This window comes from Anser cygnoides, chromosome 37, assembly GCF_040182565.1.
Source record: "Anser cygnoides isolate HZ-2024a breed goose chromosome 37, Taihu_goose_T2T_genome, whole genome shotgun sequence".
NCBI classification, from domain to species: Eukaryota; Metazoa; Chordata; class Aves; order Anseriformes; family Anatidae; genus Anser; species Anser cygnoides.
In genome coordinates this window covers 440,391-450,994 of record NC_089909.1, presented here as the reverse complement: position 1 = coordinate 450,994, position 10,604 = coordinate 440,391, and the positions used below count along the sequence as shown (strand labels likewise).

The window sequence follows — 10,604 nt, the reverse complement described above, 5'->3', positions numbered from 1 at the left end:
GGGCAACCTGGTCTGGTGGGAGATGTCTTTGTCCATGGCAGGGGGGTTGGAACGGAGTGGGCTTTGAGGTCCCTTCCAACCCAAACCATTCTGTGGACCCAGGTCAGTCAACTGTGCTCATTAGAATCCCCTAGAATTCATTTGAGGTCTCTAGCAGTCATTAGAGGCCTCTGGTGCTCGTTAGAGGCCTCTGGTGCTTGTTGGAGGCCTCTGGCAATCATTAGAGGCATCTAGTGCTCGTTAGAGGTATCTAGTGCTTGTTAGAGGCCTCTAGCACTCATTAGAGGCCTCTGGTGCTTGTTGGAGGCCTCTGGCAATCATTAGAGACATCTAGTGCTCGTTAGAGGTATCTAGTGCTTGTTAGAGGCCTCTAGCACTCATTAGGGGCCTCTGGTTCTTGTTAGAGGCATGTAGAGTTCCTTAGAGGTCTCTGGTGCTCTTTAGAGGCCTCTGGAGTTCAATAGAGGTCTCTAGTTATTGTTAGAGACCTCTAGCACTCATTAGAGGCCTCTGGCACTCATTAGAGGCCTCTGGTGCTTGTTAGAGGCATCTAGAGTTTGTTAGAGGCCTCTAGCTTTCATTAGAGGCCTCTGGGGCTCATTAGAGGCCTTGAGAGTTTCCTGGGGCCCACGGGGCCTACCCCACCGCACTCTGGCTTCCCTTCCCTTTGTCCTTGCCTACCGCTCCCCTTCTACCACCCAGCCTCAGCTGCTGCCCCCCTCCCAGTATAACCCAGTTGCACCCAGTCCCACACCCCATCACCCAGTGCCCTCCCCCCCCCCAGGAGGAACCAAAACCAGTGGGCCGCACGGTGCAGGGTGGGGGAAAAGGGAAGTGAGAGCAGCACCTGGTGGGACAGGGCACGACAGTGGTGGGGGGCATGGGGACATGGAGGGGGATGTGGGCGGACATGGGGGGGCATTGGGGACACGGGGGGACATTAGGGACATGGGATGACGTGGGTAGATAGGGATATGGGGACATGGGGGGATATTTGGGACATGGAAGGGATGTGGGTGGACATGTGTGGGACTTGTGGGGGGATATAGGGTTATGGGGACATGCGGGGACATTGGGGACATGGGGGGATATGGGTAGATAGGGGTAAGGGGGGACATGGGAGGATATTTGGGACATGGAGGGGAAGTGGGCGGACATGTGGGGGACATGGGGGGGACGTGGGTAGATAGGAATATAGGGACATGGGGGGATATTTGGGGCATGGAGGGGATGTGGGCTGGCGTGGGGGACATGGGGGGGGATATGCGGACATGGGGGGGACATGGGGGACATGGGGGATATTTGGGACATGGAGGGGAAGTTGGGGGACGTGTGGGGGGACATAGGGATATGGGGACATGAGGGGGACATTGGGGACATTGGGGCACGTGGGTAGATCGGGATATGGGGACTTGGGGGGACTTGGGGACACTGGGGGCATGGGGACCCGGTGCATCAGGCTGTTGACGCAGATGCTGGGGACAGGTGCCACCACCACCCCCTCCCCCCCCCCCCCCATGGTGTGTGACAGGAGCCCCCCACCGCCCACGTCAGCATTGACATGAAGCGATACCAAAACTTCCTTTTTCCACCCCAAAAAGGAGAAAGCAGCCGAGGATGACCGAACCAGCAGACGGAATGGCACGGTGAGGGGGTAACGGGGCCCACGCGGTCCTGTCCTGTCCCTGTCCCCAAATCCTCACCTCCCTGTCCCTTTCCAGTTGTACACTGGGTTATACTGGGAGGTGGGGGTGTACTGGGTTATATTGGGAGGAAGACAGTGGGGTGGCACTGGGTTGTACTGCACAGCATTGGGTTATTTTGGGAGTGGGGCACTGGGATATACTTGAAAGCAGTGGATTATACTGGGAGGGGGTACTGGGTAATAATGGGAGGAGGGTGTGGTGGCACTGGATTATACTGGGCAGCACTGGGTTATAGTGGGAGGAGGGCAGTTGGGTGGCACTGGGTTATACTGCACGGCACTGGGTTATTTTGGGGGTAGGGTACTGGGTTATACTGGGAAGCAGTGGGTTATACTGGGAGGGGGTACTGGGTAATACTGGGAGGAGGGTGGGGTGGCACTGGGTTATACTGGGTGGCACTGGGTTATACTGGGAGGAGGGCAGTGGGGTGGCACTGGGTTATACTGCACAGCACTGGGTTATTTTGGGGGTGGGGCACTGGGATATACTGGGAAGCAGTGGGTTATACTGGGAGGGGGTACTGGGTAATACAGGGAGAAGGGTAGTGAGGGGGCACTGGGTTATACTAGGTTGCACTGGGTTCTCCTGGGTGGCACAGAGTCCTACTGGGAGGGATCACTGGATTATACTGGGCAGCACTGTGTCCTACTGTGTGGGATCACTGAATCCTACTGGGAGGGATCCCTGGGTTATACGGGGTGGCACTGGGTTCTCCTGGGTGGCACTGGGTCCTGCTGGGAGGGGACACTGGGTTATATTGGGTGGTATTGGTTCCTACTGGGAGGGATCACTGGGTTATAATGGGTGTCACTGGGTTTTCATGGGCAGCAGTGAGTCTTACTGGGAGGGGTCACTAGGTTATACTGGGGGTCACTGTTTTATACTGGGTGGCACTGGGTCTTACTGGGAGGGATCACTGGGTCCTCCTGGGAAGGGTCACTGGATTATAGTGGGTGGCACTGGGTCTTACTGGGACAGGTCACTGGGTTATACTGGGCAGCACTGTTTTATACTGGGCATCACCGGGTCCTACTGGGACGGATCACTGGGTTCTCCTGGGTGGCACTGGGTCCTACTGGGAGGGGACAATGGGTTATATTGGGCAGCTACTGGGAGGGATCACTGGATTATAGTGGGCAGCACTGGGTTTTCCTGGGTGGCACTGGGTCCTACTGGGACAGATCACTGGGTCCTAGTGGGAAGGGTCACTGGATTATAGTGGGTGGCACTGGGTTCTACTGGGATGGATCACTGGGTCATCCTGGGAAGGGTCACTGGATCATAGTGGGTGGCACTGGGTCCTACTGGAGGGGTCGCTGGGTTATACTGGGCAGCGCTGTTTTATACTGGGCATCACCGGGTCCTACTGGCCCCGCCCCCAACCCTCCTATCTCCCCCCAGGCCCTGCCCCTCCCGGTCCTCCCCCTTCCTCCCCCTCCTCCTCCTCCCTGCCCGCCACCCCCTGGTCTGCTGGTGGCGGTGACGGTGACGGCGACGCTGCCTCCGCCCGCGCTCCCCTACGGCTTCCGCAACTGCATCGAGGCCGCCTGGGACCCGGGACTCTTCCGCTGCATCCAACGCTACCTGGAGTCCCCGGGGCCGGCCGTGTCCGACCTCCCGCCGCGGGCCTACGCCCTCAACCTCTCCCACAATGCCCTGCGCCTCCTGCCGCCGGCCTCCTTCGCCCGCCTGCCTCGCCTCCGCAGCCTCGACCTGGCCTACAACCGCCTGCAGACCCTCGCCCCTGGCGCCTTCGATGGCCTCGGGGAGCTCTTGGCCCTCGACCTGTCCTACAACCGCTTGGCCACCTTGGCCGACGGCGTCTTTGCCGGCTTGGGCAACCTGTCGTCGCTGTGGCTGCGGAGGAACCCGCTGAGCTCGGTGTCCCCAGGGGCCTTGGCGCCCTTGGTCAACCTCCAGCGCTTGTCGCTGCGGGGAGGGAGGCTGGGAGGGCTGGGGGCGGTGGCGGAGGCGGTGAAGGGCCTGGGGAGGCTGCGGGCCTTGGATCTGTGCTGCAACAACTTGACGGCGCTGGGGCCGGGCCCACCGCTGCCGGCCTCGTTGGTCAACTTGCAGCTGTGCAACAACTCGCTGGGGGGGCTGCTGGGGGCCAACCCGGCCACCCTGCGGCATGTGCGGACCCTTGACCTGTCCTACAATGGCATCTCGCAGGCAGAGGCCTTCATCCCGCTCCGCCTGCATAACCTCAGCCTCCTCCACCTCTCCGGCAACCCCTTGGACGTCTTCCGTCTCCTGGAGGTCTCCGACATCCGCCCCCACAGCCTGGATTTCTCTGGGTTGGTGCTGGGGGAAGGCGGGGTGGACAAGGTGTGCCGGTGGCTGCTGGGCCCCCGGGCCTTGTGGAGGCTGAAGCTGCAACACAACAGGTTGCAGAAGCTGCCGAATGGCACGCTGGCCTCCTGCCCCGTGCTGAAGGAGCTGGACCTGTCCTACAACCGGCTGCGGTGGGTGGGCTGCGTGGGCGGTTTGCTGCGGGGGGAGCAGCAGGGGGAGCTGGCGGCGTTGACGGTGGAGCACAACCTCCTGCAGCGGCTGCCTTCCTGCCGGGGGGCCACGGAGCTGCCGCGCTTGTACAATGTCTCCTTCCGCTACAACCGCATCCTGACCGTCGGGCCCAGAGCCTTCGCCTACGCCCCGGCCCTGCGGGTGTTGAAGCTCAACATCAACAGCTTGGCCCGGCTGGACCGGGAGGCTCTGCGGGGGCTTCGCAACCTGACGGAGCTGCGGCTGGACAACAACCTCCTGACCGACCTCTACCCCGGCTCCTTCGCCGACCTCAGCAGCCTGCGCACCCTCAACCTGCGCAACAACCGCGTCTCCGTCCTCTTCCCCGGCGTCTTCGGGGGCTTGGCCAGCCTCCAGACCTTGGACCTGGGGGGCAACAACCTGCGCCACTTGGCCTCCCGGTCGCTGCTGGGGGTGCCCATCCTGAGCAAGCTGTACCTGGACCGCAACCGGCTGCTGGAGGTGCGCAGCGAGGTCTTCGCCCCGGTGCAGGCCACCTTGGGCGTGCTGGACCTGCAGGCCAACAACCTGCAGTACATCACGCAGCGGCAGCGGCAGCAGCCGCCCTTCCGCAACCTCAGCCGCCTCTACGACCTGAAGATGCAGGCGCAGCAGCCCTACGGGCTGAAGGTGCTGCCCCACCGCTTCTTCCAGGGGCTGGTGGGGCTGCGGTCGCTGTCGCTGTCGCAGAACAAGCTGTTGGCCATCCCCGCCGATGTCTTCCAGGACCTGGGCCAGCTGAAGTTCCTGACGCTGGCCGACAGCAGCAACGGGATGCAGGATCTGCCTGACGGTGTCTTCAGGAACCTGGGCAACCTGCACACCCTGGACCTGGAGAACGTGGGGCTGCACTCGCTCACCCTGGAGGTCTTCGGCAACCTCAGCCGGCTGCGGGTGCTCAAGTTGGCCAAGAACGAGCTGAAGACCTTCAACTACAGCGTGGCCAGCCGGCTGCCCTCCCTGCGCTACGTGGACCTGCGCAAGTGCCCGCTGAGCTGCACGTGTGACAACACGTGGCTGCAGAGCTGGCTGAACAACAGCCGCGTGCAGGTGGTCTACCCCTACAACTACACCTGCGGCTTGCACCACCACGCCTACGTCTACAGCTTCGACACCCGTGTCTGCTTCCTGGACCTGGGCTTCTACCTCTTCACCGGGACGGTGCCGGTGGTTCTGCTGCTGCTGGTGGTGCCCGTGGTCTACCACCGTGCCTACTGGCGGCTGAAATACCACTGGTACCTGCTGCGGTGCTGGGTCAACCAGCAGTGGCGGCGGGAGGAAGAGCGCTACGTCTACGACAGCTTTGTGTCCTACAACTCGGCCGACGAAAGCTGGGTGCTCCAGGAGCTGGTGCCCGAGCTGGAACGCGACTCCTTCCGGCTCTGCCTGCACCACCGTGACTTCCAGCCGGGCCGCAGCATCATCGACAACATCGTGGACGCCGTCTACAACAGCCGGAAGACGGTGTGCGTGGTGAGCCGCAGCTACCTGCGCAGCGAGTGGTGCTCCATGGAGGTGCAGCTGGCCAGCTACCGGCTGCTGGACGAGCGCCGCGATGTCCTGGTGCTGGTGCTGCTGGAGGACGTGGGCGACGCCGAGCTGTCCGCCTACCACCGCATGCGGCGGGTGCTGCTGCGGCGCACCTACCTGCGCTGGCCCCCCGAGCCCCCCGCCCAGCCCCTCTTCTGGGCGCGGCTGAAGAAGGCGTTGAGGTGGGGGGAGGGGGGCGAGGAGGAGGGGGAGGAAGGCTTGGGGGCAGGGACAGGTAGGCGTGGGGAGGGAGAGGAGCAGGCGTAGTTGGGGGGGACAAGTGGACATAGGGTGGAGGAGAACCAGGTGGAAGGTGGAGGACACCAATTGGTGGTAGGGGAGAGGTCAATGGGTGGCCATAGGGTGAAGAACCATCCTTAGGGTTGAGGAGAACCATCCATAGGGTTGAGGAGAACCATCCATGGGGTTGAGGAGAACCATCCATGGGGTGGAGGAGAACCATCCATGGGGTAGAGGTCAACAACTGGCCACAGGGTGGAGAACCAACCATATGGTGGAGAAGAACCAGCCATAGTGTGAAGGTCAACTACTGCCATAGGGTGGAGAACCAACCATAGGGTAGAGGTGGAGGAGAACCAGCCATAGGGTGGAGGACACCGACTGGCCATAGGGTGGAGAACCATCCATAGGGTGGAGGCCAACAACTGGCCACAGGGTGGAGAACCAGCCATAGGGTGGAGAACCAGCAATAGGGTAGAGAACCAACCATAGGATGGAGGAGACCAACTGGTTGTAGGGTGGAGAACCAGCCGTAGGGTGGAGGACAACACCTGGCCATAGGGTGGAGGAGAACTGGCTATAGGGTGGAGGACAACTGCCTGCAGGGAGGCCCACAGTAGGGCTGTTCTCACCCCAGTCCAACTGTTCCCCTCCAAACAGACCCCAAAATGGTTTAGCTGATCCCAGCCTGCTGGTTCCCCTCCAGTCAGACCCATAAAGACTTTTATCACACCAAAACACCGTGCTCCCCTTCCAAAGGACCCAAACACAGCTTTTCTCAGCCCAGAATACCAGATTCCCCTCTGAAATGATCCCAAACCAGCTTTTCTCACTCCAAGGCACCTGTTGCCATACCGGACACCCTCCGTCCCCCCCCCCAAAAAAGCTTTTATTGCCCCAGATGGCCAGATTCTCCTCAAAAAGAACTGAAAACTGGCTTTTCTCACCCCCCAAAGCCTGTTCCCTTCCCGAAGGATTCAAAAATGGCTTTTCTCATTCCAAACCGCCAGGTTCCACTCTTAAAAGACCCAACAAATGTTCTTCTCACCCTAAACTGCCAGGTTCCTTTCCAAATGGACCCCGAGACAACTTTTCTCAACCCAAAATGCCACATGCCCCTCTAAAATGTTCTGAAAGGGGTTTTTCTCACCCCAGACCACCAGCTTTCCCACCTAACAGACCCAAAAAAGGCTTTTCTCACCCCAGACTGACTCTTTCCCTCCAAAAGGATCCCAAAAGGGCATTTCTCCCCACAAACTGACAGGTTCCTCTCCGAACAGACCCAAGAACAGCTTTCCTCAACCCAGACTGTCTGTTCCCCTCCAGAATGACTCCAAACCTGCTTTTCTCACCACAAACTGCCAGGTTTCCCGCTGAAAAGACCCCAAACTGGCTTTTCTCAACCCAAAGCATGTGTTCTCATCTCAAAGGACCCAAAAAGTGCTTTTTATCTCCCCTAAAGCAGGGCTTGGGGGGCGGTTCCCCCAAGGTGCCACTGCCCTGGGGTGTTGAAGCCTCTAATGTAAGTCGGGGGGGGGGACGGGGACACAATAAAGCAAAGATCCCCCTGCTCTGCTTGTCCCTTGGTATGGCCACATGTGTGTGTGTGAATTTTGGGGAGGACATTTGGGGGGGGGTAAGGCACATTCAGGAAGCACGTGGGGGGGTCCCCAATATCCCCAAGGGCTCCTCGCCACCATGGCAGAGCCTGGCTGCAAAATGGGGGGAAAATCAAAGATTTTGAGCAAAGGATGGGATGAAGAGGGAGCACCCAGGAAACCTCAGGCTCCTCCAGACCCTCCTAATATTTCCAGGACCCCTCAGAATGACCCATTTACCCTCTGGAAACATCTCATTATCCTCAGTCCCCCCAAGAATCTTCTATAATCCCCTTCAGTACCCTCATTTACCCCCCAGATCCCATATTCCCTTCAGACTCCCTGGACCTCATCAGGACCTCATTTCCCACCCCAGTATCCCTGGGACCCTCCATTTCCCCCAAAATCTACCCCCACTATCCTCCAAGCCCTCCATTTTCCCCCCAGAACTCCCACTTTTCCACACCAGAATGCCCACTTCCCCTCTCAGACCCCGCCCGATATCCCCAGAACCCCCTGGGACCACCCCAAGATCCATTCCCTAATTTCCTCCCATTACCCCAGAACCCCCCAGTATCCCCAGGGAACCCCAAAGCTCCCTGTTACTTTTCCAGGACACCCATCTCCCCCCCCCCCAAGTATCCCCAGAGCCCCCAGGTCCCACCCAGAACCCCAATTTCCCCACTCAGACCCCATTAATATCCCCAGGGAGATATTAACAATAACAGGGGAGGCCTGGAGGGTTGGTTTTATCCCCTTCCCACAAACCCACCACGTGCCTACAGTGGTGGAAGCAACCGCCGGGTGGCTGGAAGCATGTCCTGTGCCCCATTTCACCCCCAGGAATTCTATCCTGGGCCTCATAAAGCAAGTCTTAAGGTGCCATGGCACCCCAGAAAGAATTGAGTCAGATGATGGGGCTCATTTCCCAAACAACCTTATAGACACTGGGGTCAAAGAGCATGGTATTGAGTGGGTATATCGTAACCCCAGGGAAAATCGAGGGATGCATTGGATTGTTAAAGACTACCTTGAAGGTGCTGGGACGTTCAAAAATTGGGGTACACATCTGGCAAAGGCCACCTGGTTTGTCAACACTAGGGGATCTGCCAACCGAGCTGGACCTGCCCAATCAAACCCATTACGTGCTGTAGAAGGGGATAAAGTCCCTGTAGTGCACGTAAAAAACATGCTGGGGAAGAGAGTCTGGGATGTTGCTGCCTCAGGCAAAGGCAAACCCATTTGGGTGGGTGATGCAGAGGAATGGGGCGGTCCGATGCGTACCTCAAGGGGATTTAATGTTGGGCGGGGATAGCCCATGAGTTAATGGGCTGATGTTAATTACTGTATAATACCGAATGTCATCACTCCTATGATTGCTCTATGTCACATCAGTGGCATGACGGTAAGAGTCACCCAGGTTAATTAGAGAATAATGTTGGACAGAAATGGACATGTGCAGCGGTGATGGAACCAGAACTGGTTTCAGCATGAAATGATCCAGAATCATCTATGGGACATCTACTGTCCAGAATCATCCATGGGTCAACCCATAGATTAGGGCAATGATATCTGTGTGTGCATATCAACGGATGAGTAACTTATGAGGAAGAGAATGAGTAACTGTATTGGGAAGAGTGAGACCTGAACGTGACATAGATGTTATGGAATAAGGGGTAGATATTTTTCTAGTTTTGGCTGGGATAGAGTTATTTTCCTTCCCAGTAGCTGGTGTGATGCTGTGCTTCGGATCTGGGGACAGAAGCAGGACAGCTGACCCCCACTGTCCAAAGGGATTTTCCATACCATATTGCATCATGATCAGCTCTCCACCACAACTCTGTGCAGCTGAACCACAGAATCATTGAATGACTGAGGTTGGAAAAGACCTCTAAGATCATGTGGTCCAACCCTTAACCTAGCACTAAACCTTGTCACTAAGCTCTACATCTACATGTTTCTTAAAGACCTCCAGGGATGGTGACTCAACTATTCCCCGGGCAGCCCATTCCAACGCTGCACCACCCTTTCAGTGAAGTAATTTCTCCTAATAACCAATCTAAACCTCCCCGGTGCAAGTTGAGGCCATTTCCTCTTGTCTTATCACTTGGTGCTTGGGAGAAGAACCCAATCCCCACCTCACTGACACCTCCTTTAAGGCAGTTGTAAAGTACAAGATGGTCTTGAGCAGACAGGGAAGGAAAGACTGACAGGACAGTTTCTGTAGTGTAGTGGTTATCACGTTCGCCTCACACGCGAAAGGTCCCCGGTTCGAAACCGGGCAGAAACAGTGTAGAAATTTTTAGGATCCTACTGGGCAAAATGCCCAGCAGACAGCTAAGCACAAACATCACACAATGGGTGAGCGATTGGCTGACAGGCAGGGCTCAAAGGGTTGTGGTAAATGGGGCCACATCTGGCTGGCGGATGGTCACTAGTGGGGTCCCTCAAGGCTCCATTTTAGGGCCAGTCCTCTTCAATGTCTATAAATGATTTGGACGTAGGACTAGAAGGTGTTCTGAGCAAATCTGCCGACGACACTAAACTTGGAGGAGTTGTGGACTTGGATGAGGGTGGAAAGGCCTTGAAGAGACATCTGGACAGATTGGAGAGCTGGGCCCAGATCACCAACCACATGAAGTTTAACAAAAGCAAGTGCTGGGTCCTGCACCTGGGAGGTGACAACCCTGGCTATGCATACACACTGGGTGATGAGATGCTGGAGAGCAGCCCTGCAGAGAGGGATCTGGGGGTTGTGGTTGACAGCAAGTTGAATATGAGCCAGCAGTGTGCCCTGGCAGCCAGGAGGGCCAACCGTATCCTGGGGTGCATCAAGCACAGCATTGCTAGTCGGTCAAGGGAAGTGATTGTCCCGCTCTACTCTGCGCTGGTGCGGCCTCACCTCGAGTACTGTGTGCAGTTCTGGGCACCACAGTACAAAAAGGACATTAAACTGCTGGAGAGTGTCCAGAGGAGGGCGACGAAGATGGTGAAGGGCCTAGAG

The 10,604-nt window shown here is 57.7% G+C and overlaps 1 protein-coding gene and 1 non-coding gene across 2 annotated transcripts; both read left to right on the top strand.

Moving 5' to 3' along the window:
- Nucleotides 1–792: 792 nt before the first annotated feature.
- Nucleotides 793–7,558, top strand: LOC106029404 (toll-like receptor 13). The gene is given in 4 exon segments (XM_066987033.1): nt 793–1,485; nt 1,602–1,646; nt 3,108–3,169; nt 3,172–7,558. Coding segments are annotated over 3 exon segments (2,949 nt in total). The 5' UTR covers nt 793–1,485; nt 1,602–1,617; the 3' UTR covers nt 6,030–7,558.
- A 2,259-nt stretch (nt 7,559–9,817) lies between these two features.
- On the top strand, nt 9,818–9,890 carry TRNAV-CAC (transfer RNA valine (anticodon CAC)). Its single transcript has one exon. It is a non-coding gene; the product is annotated as a tRNA-Val (tRNA).
- Nucleotides 9,891–10,604: the final 714 nt, after the last annotated feature.